The sequence below is a fragment of the Uloborus diversus genome, unplaced genomic scaffold, assembly GCF_026930045.1.
Source record: "Uloborus diversus isolate 005 unplaced genomic scaffold, Udiv.v.3.1 scaffold_1293, whole genome shotgun sequence".
Classification (NCBI taxonomy): domain Eukaryota; kingdom Metazoa; phylum Arthropoda; class Arachnida; order Araneae; family Uloboridae; genus Uloborus; species Uloborus diversus.
In genome coordinates, this window is record NW_026557980.1 from 26,746 (window position 1) to 48,077 (window position 21,332).

Sequence of the window (21,332 nt, forward strand, 5' to 3'; positions counted from 1 at the left end):
TTTATTTTTTTTCGCGCCACCATATTTCCTAATCTAGAAGTTTTAACTCCCCAAAAGTTCACTTACGATTTGACGTCAGCACCTTCAAACAACCCAGTTGTTATCAGGGACGGACATATTGTGGTAATTTTGATGCCGTCCAATCCTTGTTCTTTCAGTTCCAATTCCAAAGATTCCGCAAAACCAAGAGCAGCGAATTTACTGGCGCAGTAATCAGTCAGCTTGGGTCCACCAAAGACACCAGCGATGCTAACAATACTGACGATGTGGCCTTTGTTCCATTCCATCATGGACGGAAGGAACGCCTTGCACATCTGTAATAAGGGAAATGAATAAGTAATAAATAAACGAAACATTAATCAATAAATGAAAGCGGTTGAGATCATCAGCGTAACGTGAATAATTTTATGGTAAGGGCTAATATATTTGTGATCGAATTTTACGCTACAAGAAGAAGGCAATTCGTTAAAGTAGTGCAGAATCTATCAATAATGGGATCGTTTCCGAAATTTTAAAAATGTTTTTTTTTTTTTTTTTTTTCTGAAAGAGCATGCTTAAAAACATAGAATTTGACCATCTTTAAATAATTTGACAAAGTTTTACTGTTTTAAAAAAAAAAGTATTAAAATCGGTGCGCAGACTCATTTTTATTTTTTACGTTTCTGCGCATGACATCACAAATGAAGCAGTGAGAAGTAAAGGGTTGTAAGTGGCAAAATTAAAAGTTTGGAGATAACCAGTACACATGGTAGGTGAACCTCTCCTCTGTCTTGGGGCAAGAGATGGTTCTAACAGCCCTGGTAGTCGCTGCTATACAGCATGATTTAGAAAAAAAAAAATCAATGAAAGTCTACCTAGGATGTTATCTTTAAACGCATTTTACTCAAAACTTGAAAATGTCCACTTACATCCCTTTGCTTCTCACTACCTCAAATGATGAACTGATGCCAGTAGCGCAGAGCGCATTATTTGATTCGCATCTTTACTCACATGTACTGGCAACGATAAGGTTGATAGCAAGCGTAGAGCGCAATATTTAATTCACTTCTGAATTATCATAACGTGGAAACGCGGTAGACAGCAAGCGAAAGCATTCAGCGTGACAGTGGATTACACGCCAAAGTGCATCACTTGTGACGTCATAAAGACCATGCCTTGTTTGAAAATTCCGACACTTTAATAAATTAATTAAAAACTAAATGTTGGGAAAATGAAAGTATTTGCTGGATCCATGTTATTATTATTATTATTATTTGCTCATTCTATCAACTTCACTAAAATATTTTGGATTTGGAATTTGCAATAAAAGGTTAGTACAATACGATATCAAATAACTCCATTGAAAAAAAAAAACTTTAGATTCAGATTTTTCGTGCAGCTCAAATTTTGGTGCCCTGGGCCAGCGCCGAGGCCCCGATTAAGATAACGGGGAGCCCTACGAAAAAGGCTTTTTTGGGGACCCTCTGTCATCAAGCTTTACAGTTTTAGCCATAGGCTAAAATTATTTAAGATATATTGGGGTTGGGGCCCCCAAAAGTTGGGGCCCTAGGCCACGGCCTAGTTGGTCTATTCAGTAATCAGTCCCTGCAGTGCCCGATGTGCCTACACCTTAAACTGGTCACTAGTATTTTAGTCATTTTTAGGCAGTTCAGAGTTAATTCCAAAATCCATCTGTTACAAAGTTAAATTTTGACTAATGTCAGAGCAACACCCGAATTTAGTTTATTGTTAGATCGAAAATGAAGACCTTAAAATGTCTGCAATTACTAATTTTTATCCTCTCGATTTATCCCGAAGAAGGAAGTTATTACTGAAGATGTAAGAATCTATCTGAATCATGATTCATATTGTTCTCGATTTTTTTTTCTGCCTTCAAATAAGCACGTGTCATTCACACTTATGGAGGCTCCTTCCTCTTCAGTGATTTTCTGATACTGTCAATCACTTGCTGATTGGTATGGAACCTGGCAAAGCAAATGGCGTCACAAGAGCTTGCCTTTATTCGATCGCAGAAAGACTGCCTTTCAAGTAAGAGCAGGATAAAAGGGCTGGTAAAAGGCTATGAATGATAGTGTTTCAACGAACTATTCATTAAGTTCGATTGAAAACGGTCGCGTGACTTGCGCAAGAAGAAAATTCTAGTCAATTGAAGTTATTTAGTGGAATTTGACGTTGGGAAAACTTCCTTGAAATTCGTGTGAAATATTTCATTATGTTTAAAATGTAAAATTGAGAAATATTTTTAAAAGTGGAATGAACGTAAATGAATAGGTTCACCAACGAGTTTAGAAACTTGAAAGACTTGTATTTGTTGCGTAACTACGTAATTGAGAAAAACCCCAAATGAATTACTGACTATTAAAGAATTATCAAAGTTAGATTTTTAAGGGTTTGAATTCTCGAGAAATATGTTAGAATTTAAAGCATTAAAAACATTAATTTAAAAAAACGCGTACCTTCCATAAGAAAAATTGTTGGGAATAAATATATATCAATACCCTTTGAGCTTGAAATATAAGCGATAAAAGCTACAATAAGGAATCAGTTTCCACCCTTAAGTTAGGTCTTAGGCATAACTACATGCAATCTGCCTCTAGATCGGTTATTGACTATTCCAGACTGATGAGTCCATAGCAAGGACAAAACTGCAGTCTCTCTAGATGTCATCATAACCGGATTGTCGGTAAATTGCCTGCAGATAAAAGCCATGTTCATTTGGCTCAAAATTTCAAATAATTTCAAACGCGTTTCTTGTGGTTACAAGTAACTACTTTTTCAAAGCAAAACAAAAGGGCTTACGGGAAAAAAATTCGACAATTGTTTTTATCATTTATAAACTTGTTTCAAATTAAGTTTCAGCTAACAGACACAAAATTTTAAATCCTGATAACGAGTTGGAGAAAACTTATACTAAACACATTAAAAACATCCACTGAGAGTTATTTTTCCTGCAAAACGATAAAATGAATGGGTGGAGGGAAAAACTCTGCATATTCTAAACAACAACGTTTCACTATTCTCTGACCATGTGAACGAACTAAAAACACATGTGATTCATTCTCTAGACTATATTCATCAGTTTTGTACTGAAAAAAAAATGTACAACGTTTTTCCCGACACCCATTCAAATGATGAAATGCTTACAGTCATTTAATACGAACACAAATACAAATGTGACGACCAGCAACAGGCTCTTGGCCCAGCTAGGTTGTTCCTAGTCAATTAATTAGTCCTCAATGAAGATCAATGGCCTCTTAAAGCTATCCACCCCCTTGCTCAGTACCACCTCTTCCGGTAAGCTGTTTCAGGTGCCCACAACCCTACTAAAGTAGTAGTTTTTCCTTATTTCCAGGTTAACCTGAAATTTGAATAGCTTAAAACAATGACCCCTCGTCCTGCTTTCGGTGCAAAAATTTAATCCATTAACATCATTCATTTTGATAAATTTAAACAACTGAATCATGTCTCCTCTGATCCTCCTTTGCTCCAGGCTATACATATTAAGCCTATAAAGACTGGTATCATAATTTAAATCTGAAACTCCCCTTAAATAGTCTAGTTGTCCTTCTTTGAACGCTTTCTAATACACAAATATCTTTCCTCAGATAAGGAGACCAAAACTGCACAGCATACTCCAAATGGGGTCTTACTAAACTCCTATATAAAGGCAGAAGAACCTTCTTCGATTTGTTTGAAATAGATCTATTGATAAATCCAAGCATTCTGTAGGCTTTGTTATTTGCAATGCTGTACTGTTGACTAAACTTGAAGTCCTGATTTATAAAGATACCCAGATCAAGAACATTTTCTGCCTGACTAATGATTGAACCCTGTAAACGATAACTCGTACGCTTATTTCCATGACCTAAGTGCAGCACTTGACATTTCCCTACATTAACTGCCATATCCCACCTATCCGCGTACTTAGAAATATAATCTAAATCTTCTTGAAGCTATTTTACCTGTTCTTCATTTTCTACAATCCCCATAACTTTTACATCATCAGCAAAACAATTCATGCTTCCAGAAATATTCACATTGATGTCATTCATAAAAATAATAAAAAAGAGAGGCCCTAAAACTGAATCTTGGGGAACCCCGCATAAAACATCACTCCATTTATTGGGTTGTTCGGAAAGTAATTTCGTTTTTTCCCGTCAGAGGACTAAATTACGATTTTTCGAAACCAACTTCACACTTAAGCCGCATAACCATTATATGTCTTGAGAGCTGATATTGCAAGGCTTGTGTGTGAAAAAGTTCTATTAATTCTACGCAGTAGTTTTTGGTTGGTGCCCTTTTAAATATGGAGAGCAATAAGCAGCATTTTCGTCATATTTTACTTTTTTACTTCAGAAAAGGTAAAAATGCTGTCCAAGCGAGAAAAAAATTGACGGATGTGTATGGAGAAGGCGTGTTAACAGTACGCCAGTGCCAGAACTGGTTTGCAAAATTTCGATCCGGCAATTTTGATGTCGAAGATGCACCACGGTCTGGAAGGCCGGTCGAAGCTGACAAAGATGCGATAAAGGCATTAGTTGATGCAAATCGGCGAATAACCACACGAGAGATCGGTGAGAGATTAAATTTGTCGAATTCGACTGTTTATGGCCATTTGAAAGGCATGGGCTTAACCTCGAAGCTCGATGTGTGGGTGCCCCATGTCCTTACGGAGCCTCACACAAGTTTGGTCACTCGCCAAAAACTTTTACAGCTTGAATGGGACGTACTGAAACATCCACCATATTCTCCAGATCTGGCGCCTTCCGACTACTATTTGTTCCGGTCCCTGCAAAATTTTTTGGATGGCAAAACCTTTACCTCAAATGAAGATGTCAAAAACCACCTGAACCAGTTTTTTGCCAGCAAGGACCAAAACTTTTATGAGAGGGGAATTATGTTACTGCCAGACAGATGGCAAAAGGTGTTGGATCAGAATGGCCAATATATAATTTAATAAAATATTTATTCATTATACGAAAACTGTCTTTCATGTTCCCCAAAAAAAAAACGAAATGACTTTCCGAACAACCCAATAGAATGATTTCCCCTCCCAACTACTGTTTGTTTCTTTCTAGTCAGCCAATTTCTAACGCAAAGTAAAGTTTTTCCTCCTATTCCTATATCAGCTAATTTGCTGAGAAGAGCAACATGCGGTACCTTATCAAAAGTTTTTTGAAAATCAATATAAACAACATACACACACTTTTTGTTATCTAAAGTCAAGGTAACCTTGTCGTAGAAATACAATAAATTAATAGCACACGATTTACTTTTCCTGAACCCATAATGCAAACTAGTCAACAGACTATTAGTCTCTAAGAAATTCATAATATTAATTTTGATCAAAGTTTCGAAAATCTTACAAACCACTGAAGTCAAACTTACAGGTCTATAATTCTCTGCATTACCTTTAGACACTTTCTTGAAGAGAGCGGCGTTATGTTAGCCAGTTTCCAGTCCTCTGGCTCTGTCCCCGAGTTATAAGAAGCATTGAAAATATTTAAAATAACATCCACTAATTTCTCTGCACATTCAATTAAAATTACCTTTCAACAACCCCATTAAAGAAATTCTCCCAATTGCCCGTTATTTCTTTAAAAAATTTCATTAAAAAAAATACGGAGTCTTTTTGTAGGAGATATTCAAAGTAGTTTTAATAGTTTTAATGTGAAATGGTCAATTTTTGTATCTCCAATTAAATTCCTTGAAGTTCCGTTAAAAAAAAAAAAAAAAAAAAAAAAAAAGCATGTTGGTTGATTTTTAATTGTTTTGAATTTATTATTATTTTTTTAGTTCCACCGGGTGTGCCGATCAACATTAATGAACGTTCCTGGTTTTCATGTACCAATCATGTTTCAATAGAATTTTTTCGTTGATTCTCCGCGGTGGTGGCAAACAAAAGTCCCCTGTTGAGTGTCCGCTTCATTCACAAATTATGAATTTAGTTTTTATATCGCTTGACATTGAACGTAAATCAAAGTACTTCTGCTGACGCTCTCCTTGCAATATGTCGTCAAAGATATATATATATATATATATATATATATATATATATATATATATATATATATATATATATATATATATATATATATATATATATATATATATATATATATATATATATATATATATATATATATATATATATATATATATATATATATATATTAATGTTTGCCATAAAACCATAGGGTTTAAAAGTTGACATAAAAGTTAAAATAGTTGTAAACAAGTATCTGAGTTTAAGAGCGGAGTCAGAAAGTTACATGTATAAACTAAGGTTATTTTCACAGATATGTCGCCATTCATAAGACCGAGTTCTTTATATGCTGCTTGATAGGTTGGCAGGATCTTTAACTGTTAATCGACTTTGTAAATATGTAGAACCACGAAAATATTTCAATTGAATTCTTATGTGACCGAATTCAGATTAGCTTTTAGAATGAATATTGTACACTGGTGTAAGAAATTAAGAGAATTTTCAGATTTGGTCAATTATTTTCAGAACTACTGGACCGATTTTAATGAAATTTGGTATGCACATACATTGAAACAATACAAAACAAATAACCATCTAAAATTTAAAATGCACAAGCATGATTATAAATAACAATCGTTAGAGTCGGATAGTATGAAACAGCAATTGCAAAATTTTTAAAGGGGGGGTAGAAGGGGGTTCGGTCCCCTCTAACATGCATATAGGCCTCGCAGTGTGACTCCATACTTGAAATAAAGCAATTTACGGGATCCTTAAGCAATTATTTCAACTCGTTAAACAACGCCGTTCTCAGGCTATGGATGGTCCCCGGAGGGAGTGTTGCGAGTTGTTATTGCCCTCCTGAAAGCGTTCCAGACATGTTCTACAGCATTGGAGTCGAGAGATTTGCTTGGCCATTCCATCGAGTGAATATCCTCCCCTTCCAGAAGTTCGTCGACCAGAAGTTCTGTATTTGATCCATTAAAACTAACCCGGAGGCTAACAGCGCCCCTCAAGAGGGGATCAAAGGGTTCCAAGACCACATCCTTATATCTCGCAACTGTCACAGAGCCTCTCTCAAAGACGTGGAAGGGTGTGCGGCCATCCAACATGATGCCTGCCCAGACCGTCAAGCCTCCTCCTCCATAATGATCGATTTCGCGGATAATGGAGGCAAATAGCGAGTCCCGTTTCAGCTTGAACGAGTATTCTTGTCCTACGTTTACACGGATAGAAGCAGGAACCTGCTACCTAACCTCCAATATCGGCGAAATTGACCATTATGGCGGTGGTGGTTTGACGGCAGGCATCATGTTGGATGACCGCACACCCCTCCACGTCTTTGAGAGAGGCTCTGTGACAGTTGCGAGATATAGGGATGTGGTCTTGGAGCCCTTTGCATACAGCTTTTCTGGTCGACGAATTTCTGGAAGGGGAGGATATTCATTCGATGGATTGGCCAAGCAGATCTCTAGACTCCAATCCTACAGAACATGTCTGGGACGCTCTCGGGAGGGCAATAGCAACTCGCAACACCCTTCCGGGGACCATTCATAGCCTGAGAAGGACGTTGGTGAACGAGTGGAAATAAATTGCTAAAGGGTCCCATGAACTGCTTTATTTCAAGTATGAAGTCACACTGCGAGGCCTATATGTCTGTTAGAGGGGACTATACGTTCTACTAACCCATTTTTTTTCGTTCAATTTTGCAACCGCTGTTTCATGCCATCCGACTCTAACGAGTGTTATTTATGATCATGCGTATGTATTTTAAATTTCGGAGGGTTAATTGTTTTGTATTGTTTCAACGTATGCACATATCAAATTTCATTAAAATCGGACCAGTAGTTCTGGAGATAATTGACCAAATCTGAAAATTCTCTTAATTTCTTACACCAGTGTATATTCTACCAAGAGGTGAGTCTTTTTCAAGCTAGGAGAGGACTTTTAAAATGTTGTTCTCGTTTCCATCAGAAAACTTGCTTTTTCCATATGCCTCCTTTTTTTTTCTTTGCAATTTCCCTCTGATAAGATATTTGTGAACTATATTAGTTCATTATATAATTTTTAAATGCTTAAATACGGTCATCATGAAGAATAATTCCGCAAACAATTTTTATTTATTTTTTCCTCTTTGTCAAATTGTTTCCTATCCACTGTTTTTAGTTCATTGTTGTTTCAACTCTTAACTTTGAAAGTACGGTAATTGTGTGCATTTACTCTTTCAGTTAATAATTTTCTAAACTAAATGTACTTAATTGAACGCATGCAAAATTACAACTTTCAGAAACACGGATTGTTATCGTGTATCTGCACTAGTTGAATTAAAAAACTAATATTCTCGAAGAGAATCGCAGGTACAGTAGAACCTCGATTATCCAAGCTAATTGGGACCGCTAGAGCCTCGGATGTCGGAATTAACGATTAATATAAACTATATATAAAAACTTGTCAGGATCGTGAATTGTATTACAGTTGGACCTCCATATAACGAAGTAGCAAATTGCCAGGAAGAAATTCGATGTATGGAATTTTCGATATAAAGAAATGATCTTATTTTATCATAAAAATATCCTAAAACATTAAAGTTAAAACTAATTTTCGTGCATGAAGCCCAATTTCTAACTTAAACGAGCATCGGATTAAATGAAAGTTAATAATTAAAAATTTAACAGAAATTACATTTTTGCGCCTTCATACACCTTCAATCTTCGACAATTCCACTTGAACCGCCACGTTGGAAGATTTTCGTTTTGACAATGTAATCGAGAGAAAAGTAAAAAATCAATCTACTAAACTTGAATGATTTTCACTCAAGCTAAAAAGACTAGGAATGATAATCAACAGACAAAAGGGATAGCTTGAAACTGATTTTACAGTGTTACTGGTTGCAACTAACATTTGAAATAAACTCGAGGGAATGTAAGAACTCCAGAACAGAACGACCCTATCTACACATCCCTGAACCCCAGATTCCTTATGAGTTTCGTAGCAACCTTTAGTGATCATAATTTTCTCTGCTAACCTTCATTTTTCATGAGACAAAGTCTAAAGTGGAAAAAAAAACCTACGAATGTCTCGAATTTTTTTTCGATATATAGAGAAAATATAGAGATAGATTATAGAGTATAGAGATTTTTTCGATGTATAGAGATTTTTTCGCGATGTATAGAGATTTTTTCGATGTATAGAGATTTTTTCGCGATGTATAGAGATTTTTTCGATATATAGAAACAATTTTTCTATGTAATGAACATAGAAATTTGCTGGGATTTCGATACATAGGAAATTTTAATATGTGGAAGTTCGATATATGGAGGTTCGACTGTAATTAAAAATACGATTGAATATTCATAAAAGATGGACACATTAAAAGTACGTTTTAAAAAGTCAATCGAATTTTTTTTTAGCCATTCCAAGTTAAATATTGAAAGATGCATTAAAAAACACATTTCCAGAAAATATTTTTATTTTTAAATTAAAAATTCCTCACTTGATTAAATTTACGTTATTTTTTGAAAAATAAGACTTCATTATCGGCTCGGTTAACAGAAACCTCGGTTAATCGAAGCTCGGATAATCGAGGTTCTACTGCATATTTCATTTAATTAAATTTTGAAGCGTAAATATTACATGACTCTAAACGGTTTTCAATGTGCTAGGCTAATAGAATGAGATTAACCCGATAATACAGGAAAAAGTTTTGGCGGTTCTCCTGGTGGCACTAGTGAAATTTTTATCTTTCACATGTGCCCAGCCCATCTCTCAGCCTTCAGTTTTAAGGAGAACCGTCAACCATTTTGTCATTACGGATGCATAGCAATCGGAGCTCGTTTTTACGTATATATAAGAACAAAACAGTACGAAACATAAACTGGTAGCGAAGAGAACTTAATAGTTTTAAAAAACAGTATGAAGATATATATGCATAATTTACAGCATATGTCACTCAGTAAGAATGCACTTTTCGCATATTGAAGAAGTTTTTCAAAAAGGTGGAATGGTTCCGCAGATTACCTCGAACATGTAAACACACAAAAATCCGGTTTCTCTCTTTATAACATTAGTATAGATACTTGAAGTGAGTGAACAAATATTAACTCTTTAGAAGAAGTGTTACACATTTTTTTTTAATTTTAAATTAATCTTTTTCCATATCAGCAGAAAAACAGAAGTCTAATTCAAAACTTAATCTGCTCAGACCTAAACAATATTTCAGTTATTTTATTTAATAACATATCATTTGGCTTAAAAATTATTATTATTTTTTTTGTTATTTGTCAAATAAAAACAATTTATTAGACCAAAACATTTTAGCTATTCATTAAGTTATAATAATAATAATAATAAACAGTCCTTCATATTCACAATATTAGAGCCATTGCTTGAATAAAGTAAAATTATTCAGGCCTAAATCGCTATATTTTAGCTAATCATAAACAAAAATTCATTGAAAAAACATCAAATTATTCTTTGGGACAAGTCTCTTTAGTTAGCTCGGGCTAAAACTCCCTAGATCTGCCGTGCTAAGCACAGATGTGGTATCTGCAGTAGAGCTCAAAATGAGAAATTGACGATTAAAGTTTTACAACTCATTTCTTTGATTTATGACTTAATTAAATGTTCAACTTGCAGTAGTTGTTTCGTAAATAACTTATCTAAAAACTCTAAAAGAGTATTTTTGTAAAAATATTAGTTTAAAATTAATAAATATAGTTACGACAAATTTTCTTTGCAAAACCTTTTCATATACTAAGCTATTTTCACCGTAAGTGACAATTACTAGGCATTTTTAGGGGTATCTGCACAGATGCGACAAAAATAGCTTAGTAAAACGTGCTCAAAGTATCATTAAATAACACTGAAAACATCTGCTTTCTTTAGATTTAGTTGTTTCGCTTTATTTTGTTAATACAAATCTAACAGAATCTACCTTCTGAAAGATACCATTTTCAAAATTCCAGACAGTTAAAACTGTAATCCATAACAATTTTCTGTTTTTTATATTCAAAGAATGTGTTTTTTATAATGTTTTATTTTCTAGATTCATTTCTACCGAGCATAGAAATAATTTTGACAGCAGACGATACTTAAACAAAAATATTACTGGCCGTAGAATGAAATGAGTTTTTTTTTTTTTTTGCATGAAAGAATTAGATATTCGCAACTCCAGCGCTCGAATACGCTACCTTACGGAGATTTACAAAACTGCCGACAAAACTAAAACATTGCGTTCCATGTGCTCATTTTGGGCAAAACAAATAGTTTGTTATGTGTATTTTTTTTATTTGCGTAATTCATCATTTGGAATCGTCATCCTCAACAGCGTAACATCAAAAATATCTGATATATACTGTGAGTACACATTTTATTTATCTTGTTCTGAGTGAATTTGAATAAATATCAGTTTTTCAATTCGATGAAAAAAAAAAAAAAAACGAACTTAACAACATTGACTGGACACTTTTCCTTAACCTAATTCCACATAAATGATTTAAATAACCTTTGTTACTACAGTATCCTACTGAAATAGACAGAGTATGCGAATAAATTTTCTTGAAAATATTTAGCGCAGAACAGATTGAAAAATCCAGAAAGAACGTTAAGAATTTGAACAATAAAAAATAAAAGTTCGCCAAAAATCTGTTTATAGGGTTATGGTTTTGAAATTGTGTGAAAGAATAATGTATCTTGACAAGATTTCGCATATCAGTTAAATCATTTCCATGACAAATGAATTAAATGCATGATGATTTCTTTTGATATCCAATCATATAGTCATAGAAATAAATTATCTAGTGTTAAACGTTACTCTTGAAAGTCTGTCACGTATGTGCACTATGTGACAAAAATGTCAACAAATGCCGGAAATGTCACGAAACTGAACTTAATATGTTCAGTTAATGTATAGAAAAAACGGTACAAAATGAAAATGCCGTTCGAAGCGAACCAAAAATTTATGAATTCCGAATTCAACATCGTGAAAATAGCTGCTTCAGAACAACTTACTGTGTGTTCTGCATAATTTTTTACTTTCGTAATACTTTTTGATTTCTAATCTCTTTCTACATGGGTCAGAATAACCAAAAGACTTTGAAAAATCTTTTCAAATGAATAAAGAACAAAAAATCATACATGCGAACAAAAATATCTATCATTTCCTAAGTTTAGAAGCAATTTATATGTTACAGCGTGAGTTTGTTTTAGTTTTTTCATGGGCCATTAGACAGTGGCTGCAGCACCTCCTATAGTTTGTTGGAGTTGGGAATGAATATTTTACATGCATTTCATTTTTAGAATTTGCATTTTAAACAAACATTTAAATAGAAAAAGCTGAATATTTACTTTAACAATTATGCAAAGTTGTATTAGTTTTTATTATCAACCTGTATCAACTATTCAACGGTAAACTAATTTTAATATTATGTGTTACAATAAACTGCTACATTATTAAATATGCTCCTTTACTAAGGTATAAAAGTCGTATCTACAAAAAATGCTAAGGAAAAAAGTGGTAACTGCGCAGATACCACTTTAAAGGCTTAGTATTTGTCACTTACGTTCAAATCGCCTGAGCAAACTCCGCAAACTGTGCAGTTACGACTTTTTTCTTAAAGCTTTTTTTAATATTTCGTGTTCACAAATCGCCAAAAAACTTGAAATTTAGGTAAATTAAATGACTAACGACCACCTGGTGACAATATCTCAATTTTGATAAAATGTGCAGATACCACATCTGTGCTTAGCACGGCAGAGATAGCTTTATTTTGTTTATCTTAAATTTTTAGCAACTTAAATCAATAAAATCAAATCATTAGGCCTAAATCGCAATATTTTAGCTATTCATAAACAAAAATTAATTGAAAAAACATCAAATTTAACAAAAACATCAAATTAGTCTTTGGGTCAAGTCTCCCTAGTTGTCTTGGGTCAAAGCTCCCTAGGTAGCTTTCTTTTGTTTACCTTAATTTTTTAGTAACTTAGATTAAAGTTATATAAAACTACTGCATATTAATATATAACTATAGATAGCTAGAAAAGTAACTAAAACATGTATACATTTAAAATTCATTTCCCTCAAAACTGGAAGTTAAAATCTAAAAAGTTCTAAAATCTTCAAACTTTACATGAAAGGTGCTGTAACCTTTTTGCACTGAATTTCTTAAAAACCGATGAAAGTTTTGAAATGGATCGTCCTTGAAAAATACTGTTGTGCTACTGGTGACCAATAATATAAATAAAATTTTGCTTAAATATTCCTTTAATGGAAAAAATCCCATGGGTCAACTCTCACTATGGGTCAAACCTCCCTAGTTTACCCTACTGTACAGAAACAATAACATACAGTAAGTATGAATGAATTCTAATGGTTTTTTCGCAAACTCGTTTTTTACGAGCTCTCGATTATAACGAGCAAATATCGCGGTATATCGCGGTCCTTTCACCCTCGTTTTAAATGAGTTCGACAGCAGTTGTGAAATTAGTAGATTAATTGAATACAGGTTTCAGTCTTCGTCACTCAGGAACACGTTCATGCATTCGAAGAATAATTAAATTTATGAAAAGCGGTTCTGTAAATAATATAATTACTGTATAAAAATAAAAGGCTGTGATATGATGAGCGTAAAGATAACATTACGGAAAATATAATTTTGCCATTAAAACACACACACACACACACACACACACATACACACAAATTCTTTGACTCCTGTCACAAAATGAAACTGTTGACACAAAACAAGAATTATATATATATATATATATATATATATATATATATATAATATTTAATTTAAATGTTTGTGTTTTTCCTCGTAATCGCTTGGCTAAGAATTAAAAAAAAGAAGGGCAGGAAACAGTGATAGTGCATGTTTCACTACTTCATCGGAGCATTTAATTAAAATACGCATTTTTTTTCTTAATTTTACTAAAAGTTTAATTTTTCAGCATTTTTCCTTTGAGATTTCAGTTTGCTTGTGCAGAGAAAGATTAAATTTTTGAGCAGTTAAAATACAGGTTTTGGCTTTTTAAATATAGCATTTTTATCTAAGCATTTATTGTGAATGCGACGAAAACTAAACATCGTAATTCACATCCTTTTATTTATACCGAAAACCACACAAAAAAAAATCGATTTTTTTTTCAAACCATGACAAAAATCAGAAGAAATCATATCTCAGAAAACCGTATCACTTGATAATCTTCTAAATTACTAGATCAGACAGAATTTAACCTTCTGGGGGGGGGGGGGGACATGTGTCCTTTCATGTATATGAACTATCGTATTAGGAATAGCTGTAATGTCAAAATCAATCGGGGTACTGTCCCAAACAAATCAAAAATTAAAATAAATATAGGTAACAGTTCCATGGAATATTACTAAAACGATGTACAAACAAGAAGGATTGGGGCAAGTTCCATATCTACTTTGATTTGACACTAATTTTTAGCGGATTATTTGGTTTTAAAATACAGGCAGTAACATAAACTATACAAGGTATACAACTAAAAATTAGAAACCGAGCAGTTACCAGTATTCCATTTTCTGTTGCCTTCTTTTTTTATTAATTTGTTTATTTATTCATTCATTTTTGTCGTTTTAAAGTGATTCTTACCGGCGAAAAGAAAAACTATTCTCGTATTCAGCTCAGTCTTATGAATGACGTCACAAAACCAGATTCCCTTGGAAATCTGAATTCATTACATTCTGAGAAACTACCGTTCTTACGTAATAAATATTTACAGTAAAATGTCTGCATTTCATACTTCATTGATTGCGGCATAGTACGTCACTACTGTTCACATTTCATGTAAGAATAAATAAGGTCTTCCATCCACTGTTTATTTTAATAAGACATTCCAACGGCGACAACTGGCCGTGACCATATGCATGACATCATTCAGTTGCAGAAATAAATGGAGATATTTTCCTTCTACGTCATTTAGGAACATTTAGGTTGCCTTCATTTTTAAATAGAATTCAGCATCTTCCCTGATAACTGTTTATTTTTTCCAAAGCACTATCGTTATTTGTTCGATCCTTCGTAGATTGACCTCAGGTCATTATTGTTTAGAAATCTAACTTGATGGGGAAAACCTTTGTGTGGTAAATCTAGTTCCACTAATCTTGCCTTGGCAGCTGGCAAGGTGGCAAGATTACCACAATTACAAAAAACAATGGTTTGCTGTGCTTGGCGCAAAAATTGTTTCTTCAGGCCTTGCATACGTGACTTATTTGCGTGTAATTGACACTGCCCACTGGCGGGCGGTGCCGAGCTCTGTTAGATATATTGTCATTACAGACTCGTGAAGAAAACTGTTTTTATCATATGTTGCAAAATTAAGAAATTATACGAAATTTTACGAATTAAACTTCAATCAGGCAGTTTACTTGTGCCAATCAGGAGCACCCCAATGGGAGGCTACGGGCGGTCACCATGACCTTCGAAATCTTTCCTTATCCGGCAAATTTTGTGTGACGATTGGGCAAAATTATCATCATTTGGCAAAACTTGGAGTTCTATTCGTCAAAATTATCAACATTCGGTGAAATTTGGAAATCCATTCGAAATAATTTGGAGTTCCATTGGGCAAATTCTAATCATTCGGCGAAATTTGATGTTCCATTCGGCAAAATTATCATCATTCTGCAAAATTTGGAGTTCCATTCGGTAAATTGAGAATTTCCACCCTCGCAAAAATTTGAATTCGGGAATAAAATAGCGGTTCATGTTTGATTCAAGTAATATTAAAACTAATTCATAATATTTGCTTTTTTAAACATCCAAATGGTTTAGGAAACAGCATTCAAGCGTGAATTTTTTCTATTTTCAAATTTTGTTGGGTTTTAAGTGGAGGATCAACAGATTTGGGGGGGGGGGGGCTTTGTTGATCACAGAACAATATTTAAAAAAAAAAAATCATTTGCATTTCTACAAATCCTTCGATGCTCTATAGTCGCATGGGGTTTCTAACAATAGCAACATGATTAGGGGCTCCTAGAACTTGATTTTGTGTGATTCGATCGAATTCTATTTACCAGTAGCATAGCGATAAACTTCCTTTTGGGTGGGGTGAGGGAAATTCCTGGTTGCGTGATTGGTAGAAATAATCGATTGCAGGACCGGATATGCAGACCTGCAGACTCCGCGGTGCGGAGGGGGCGCATACCACTGAATTTCTACAATCTAAGGAACCGAAAAAAAAAAAAAATTAAACGAAAACCTATACACAAGTTTTTAAAGTTGAAAATATGTTTGGAATGTTTTTGTAAAATTTAGAGGGAAAATAGAAACTCAATATGTATGGCCTTGACATCAAATTTTGGGATTTTACGCTAAATTTTACGACTCTAATGGTAGAAAAAGAAAAACGAACAGAAATATGAAACATGAAATAAAATCGGGAAAAAGATGACAAAAAATGCATCAAATGTGTATCAAACGAAAGAGAGAATAGAGAGAGGGTATAATGACTTTAAAAACAAATCAGCAACTACTGTAAAATTCGCAAAGAAATATTTTCTGAATTCGTCAATAAAATTTAAATGCTATGTAGCTATCATTTTCTTAATTACGTACTATTTTATAAATCAAAATATAAATTAATATAAGAAAATTCAAATGAAGAGTGGATTTATTTAATCACCTTGCCCTCGCGTTATAATGCTTGTGACAATATTCCTAATTAAAACCTCTCATATTATAGGATCTCGGTGAAGTTATATATATTGGGTTTAGTATTTAATAGCTTCAATATGTTAAAGATATTTTACGTGCTTATTCAAAGTATAATAGTGCATAATGTTTGTGTACTTAAAAGTAGATTAATTGGCTGTAAGGGATCCTAAAAAAACATTAAAAAATAAAGTTTATGAACGTATGCTATGAAGCATTGTAATTTCCGCTCCCCCCCCCTAAAGTTCGGGGAGGGGGGAAGACCCGGCGACCAAATTCAAAAGCGGCCTACCTTGACTCTCGGCGGTCCTGATAGAACCATCTACAGACTACAATCAATAATTTGAGAGCATCTATTGGGAAAGAATGTACCCAAACAAAGTAAATTCTCGATAACTCGAAGTCGCAAGGGACTGGCTAAAGCGTACGAGTTATGGGAAGTTTCCACAACAGTCTCAAGAGTTCAGGACCCAAGGAAAAACTTCGAGATAAAGAATATTCGAGTTATAAAATTCAAGTTATATAGATCCGACTGTATATTGAAATGGTTAGGATCGATTTGGATTCCCTCTGTCAGCGTTATCAGCTGTGCCTGGATCATACATGCCTTCATTTTGAACCACTTTCGTTAAATGGCTAGTTCCTACATTTATTCACATTATTTTGATTTTTAATTTTTTTCTGTGTCATTATAATTTTTAGCGTTGTAAGAGTGCATGCATTATTATTTTGGTCCGGTTACTGGTCGGAAAGTTCATCATTTCCTGGCAAAAGTAAAACTAAAACAACGCTGCAAACATTCCAGTAGGAAGTACAATTTCTCAGTGCACATGGACCATTTCCATCGTATCTACACAGATTTAAGTTAATTAGCTCACCATTATGTGTATGCAGTCAATCTGGAACTCCTGAACATTACATATTCAACTGTCCTCTAACCAGCTCTTTCCATTGCACTTACAATTCCAACTCTTCTTTCTTCAAAAATATTTCACGCATTCTATCTCATCCTGTTACACGCAAGAATATCCATAAAATAATGTCGCTTCTCATATCTCAAGCAGATGACTTTAAATATCCAGCCTAAAAACTTTCAAAACTGCCGTTTAAATTGTATTTAACAGCCATCCCAGTCTTATTTAGCTTCTTCACTTGTATATTAGTTCTTTTTATTTAGTTCTTTTTATTGTTTGTTATCTTATTTTGTTATTGGTTTTTGTAATTATCAAAATTGTTCCATGCGAGTGGTCGCTCGTGATCTGTTCTGTTCCCCCCAGTCACCACATCCGGTTAAACCCTCACCGGGGTTGGTACAGTGGTGATTGGTGGGGTTTAAATAAAAATAAATAAATATTATTTTGGTTTGTGGGGGAACACTGTATTAAGTACACAATTTAAAGCGCCGGATGTTAACTGCCCCTTCATACAAAAAAAAAAAAACGGCCATAGATGGTTTACAGGTTTTGCCACAAAAATTAATCCGTAATTATTGACTGACGTCATCTATGATATAAACTTTTATTCCAGGGACTTGCCCTGCAATAAGTGATACCTACAGTAACAAGGACGAAAGCAGGAATTTTCTTGTGATAGGGAAGAAAGGATTAATCTATTGACTCTACATTTATTACCGCCATCCCTTGCCAGATCATGCCACTGACACCCTTCCAGTTTTGTCAAATTAGAAATATATATATAGTCGACTCACGATAGCTCGCGCTTCGTTTAACTCGATTTTCCTCTAATGTCAAAGTTTTTGGATGGTCCCCCAAGTTACTGCAAATGTGGCTTTAAATAGATTTTTTTCCAGTTAAGTTGAAATCCACTCCGCCTATTCCGAAGTTTTAGGCAGCCATCTCTTCCCATGTATTGTCCTTGATATTCGATAGTGTGATTTTTGGTAGCGAAACCAATCACTTGACCTTCAAATGTCTGAGACAATTCTTGAGGCGCATTTTTACCATTTGTTCCTTTATAGGTGTTTAAAAGCACTGAGCGTCGGAGCTTAAATATAAAATGCGATTACTGCTGTTAAAAACTTCTTCTTAGTCGTTATCGAAAGATGAGTTTTTTTAGTGGTTCTATTAGAATTAGTATAAAAGGGAAGATAGCTGGGACAGGAATAAATATTGATGAGGGATTAGCAATGAAAAGCATTCACTCGCTCCAGGGACAGTTGCCATCTCGACGTCCATGAGCAAAGAAGAATTTTCTTCTGTGAGGAAGAAGAATCAGTCCTATTAATTTGATACTTATTACCAGCCTCCTTTCGTCGTTCCAGTGATAGTTGCGCCCCTCCACATCACTCTATAACGAAAGCCCGACTCTCCAAAAGGCAAGGTTTTGATGATCACACAGTTCCCTCTTAAGTTGCCACCTCCCCCTCCCTCTTTTGTGACACTTTGCAAAAAAACTAAATACTACGAGCTTCCGTTTTGTTTTTTAAAAATAGGGCGTGTCGTCAAGCACATGATAGAAGTGAAAATTTTAAATTACCAGGAAACATCTTAAATATTCTTCCATCACTTTTGATAGCATAGGCTGTGTTTATTATTTACATAAATTAGAAAATCGCCCGTCAAGATATAAGGGGTGAAAATCGCTTCTACATTTGGACGAAGCAATGATCTGTTTGTTGATATTTTGTTGGTTGAAATTTTAATCCTAACTCCAGTGGATTAACCCTAAACTCATAGTAGATAGCGTTCATTGTTGATCACTTTTTCGTTTCTTCATTCCCTGAAATGACAGTCCTACCAGTAAAACAGTTAAGTGACCGGATCTAGTTCAGCCTTGTCACAGTAAAGCCTTTCAATGGCATGTTAACATTACAAAACATATTATCAAATTATCATGTCGCGCGCGGAGTTTCATTGTTGATGACATGACATCAGGAGCGTTACTTGATCATTGGCTATTATATATATATATATATATATATATATATATATATATATATATATATAATATATATATATATATATATGAGGATTATGTCATTTATCAGCATAAAGGTTATATACATGTGTGTCACAGTACATCATCGTCGTCGGTCTTACTGAGAGAACTTATCGTTTTCGTACACTACTAATATTGCCGCACGGCGCAATCTGACTCCGTGGCTCAGCCTCTAAGGCAGACCTCTAAGCTTCGAACCCTTTGTACCCCAGGTCGAGTCCCGGCCAAGATGTCAGAAATATTCACAAAATAATCGTATATTTTAATGAAGGAAATAGATTATAAACGAGAGCACTAACAATGGGGTTATTTCCTTCAGTCAAAAGTAGTACTTTTTGTCACTGAAATCGATAGAACAAGCAAAATAAAAAATAAATAAATAAATAACACGGATCCAGAAATTCTTTCATTTTCCCAACAGTTATTTTTTAATTAATTTTTAAAATGTCCGATTTCGCAAACAAGGTGTGGTCTTGATGACGTCCACAAATGATGCTCTTTGGCGCATTTTGTACCGCATTTCCACGTTATGATAATCAAGAAGCGAATTAAAATTGCGCTCTCGCTTGCTATCCACCATATCGTTGCCAATACACGTGAGTAAGATGCGAATTAAATATTTTGCTCTCTGAATGGCAACACAGAATGGCATTTCATCATTTGTGATGTCATCGGCAAGAAATGTGAAGTATGAAAGAGCAACGATTTAAGTAATTTTTGAAAAATATTAAACTAAACAAATTATTTAAAAAAATAGTTAGATCCTATGTTTTTAAGCATGTTCTTTCAGAAAAAATACTGTTAAAATTTTAGAAACGACCTATTCAAAGCCCTCGCATTAAAACGTTTTCAGTTTAAAAATAAATTTTTAAATTGAAAAAAAAAATATTGAAACTTACCCAGAAATGACCTAAAGCATTCACCTGCATGGGTCTTCAGTATTTGTTCATCTGTCAGTTCCATAAAAGGCTTTCGAAGACTATACCTGCATTGTTGACCAGTATATCAACTTTCCCGACTTCTTTCTTAATCGTTCTGCTACTTCATACACAGATTTCCTGGCAGAAACGTCACACTTGTAAATAAAAACTTTCGATTTCTGATTCACGAGTTTTTTCGTTTCGAGCAAAGAATTCGTATTGATGTCCAGTAACACTAAACTAGTAGAATGCTTCGAAAACTGGACGGCCAAACTGCGTCCTACTCCACTACCGGCACCAGTGATTAGAACAGTATCGCCATCGATGCTTTTCTTTTCCTTTATCGGTATCGAAAATATACGAGGAATAGGCATTTGAAAAATTGAGGATTACGAAGGTTTAGGTAAAGAACGGCTTGAATGGCATTCATGCTTAAATAAAACTGAAAATAAATAAATTGATTTAAAAAATCGAAAAAATCAAGAGTAGCTCATTGACATACAATAAAATTACCTTTTCAAAGACTAAAGGGAAGAAACAGTACTGCGTTACTCTAAGAAAAGTGTAAATTTTGATCAATATTTCTTTAAAAAAATAAACAATATTTAAATTGTTTTAAATAAGAAAAAAATTTCACGTGATGAAAAAAGCTACTGGTATTATATATATCAGTGAAAATGGAATTTGAAATTACATGTCCAAAAGAACAATTCAAACTAGATAGAATTTTCAGAGTTCCACGAAGTTTTGAAAATAATCAAAAGAACAACAAAAAATTTAGCAACGTGTAGA

General features: G+C 34.1%; 1 protein-coding gene across 1 annotated transcript in view; it reads right to left on the reverse strand.

Annotated features, from left to right (window-relative positions):
• LOC129232577 (short-chain dehydrogenase/reductase family 16C member 6-like) overlaps positions 1–20,914 on the reverse strand; it is a 35,612-nt gene extending 14,698 nt beyond the window's left edge. The window contains 5 exon segments of the mRNA XM_054866710.1: positions 67–314; positions 20,520–20,549; positions 20,551–20,597; positions 20,600–20,659; positions 20,662–20,914. Coding sequence (XP_054722685.1) covers positions 67–314; positions 20,520–20,549; positions 20,551–20,597; positions 20,600–20,659; positions 20,662–20,914 — 638 coding nt within the window.
• Positions 20,915–21,332: the final 418 nt, after the last annotated feature.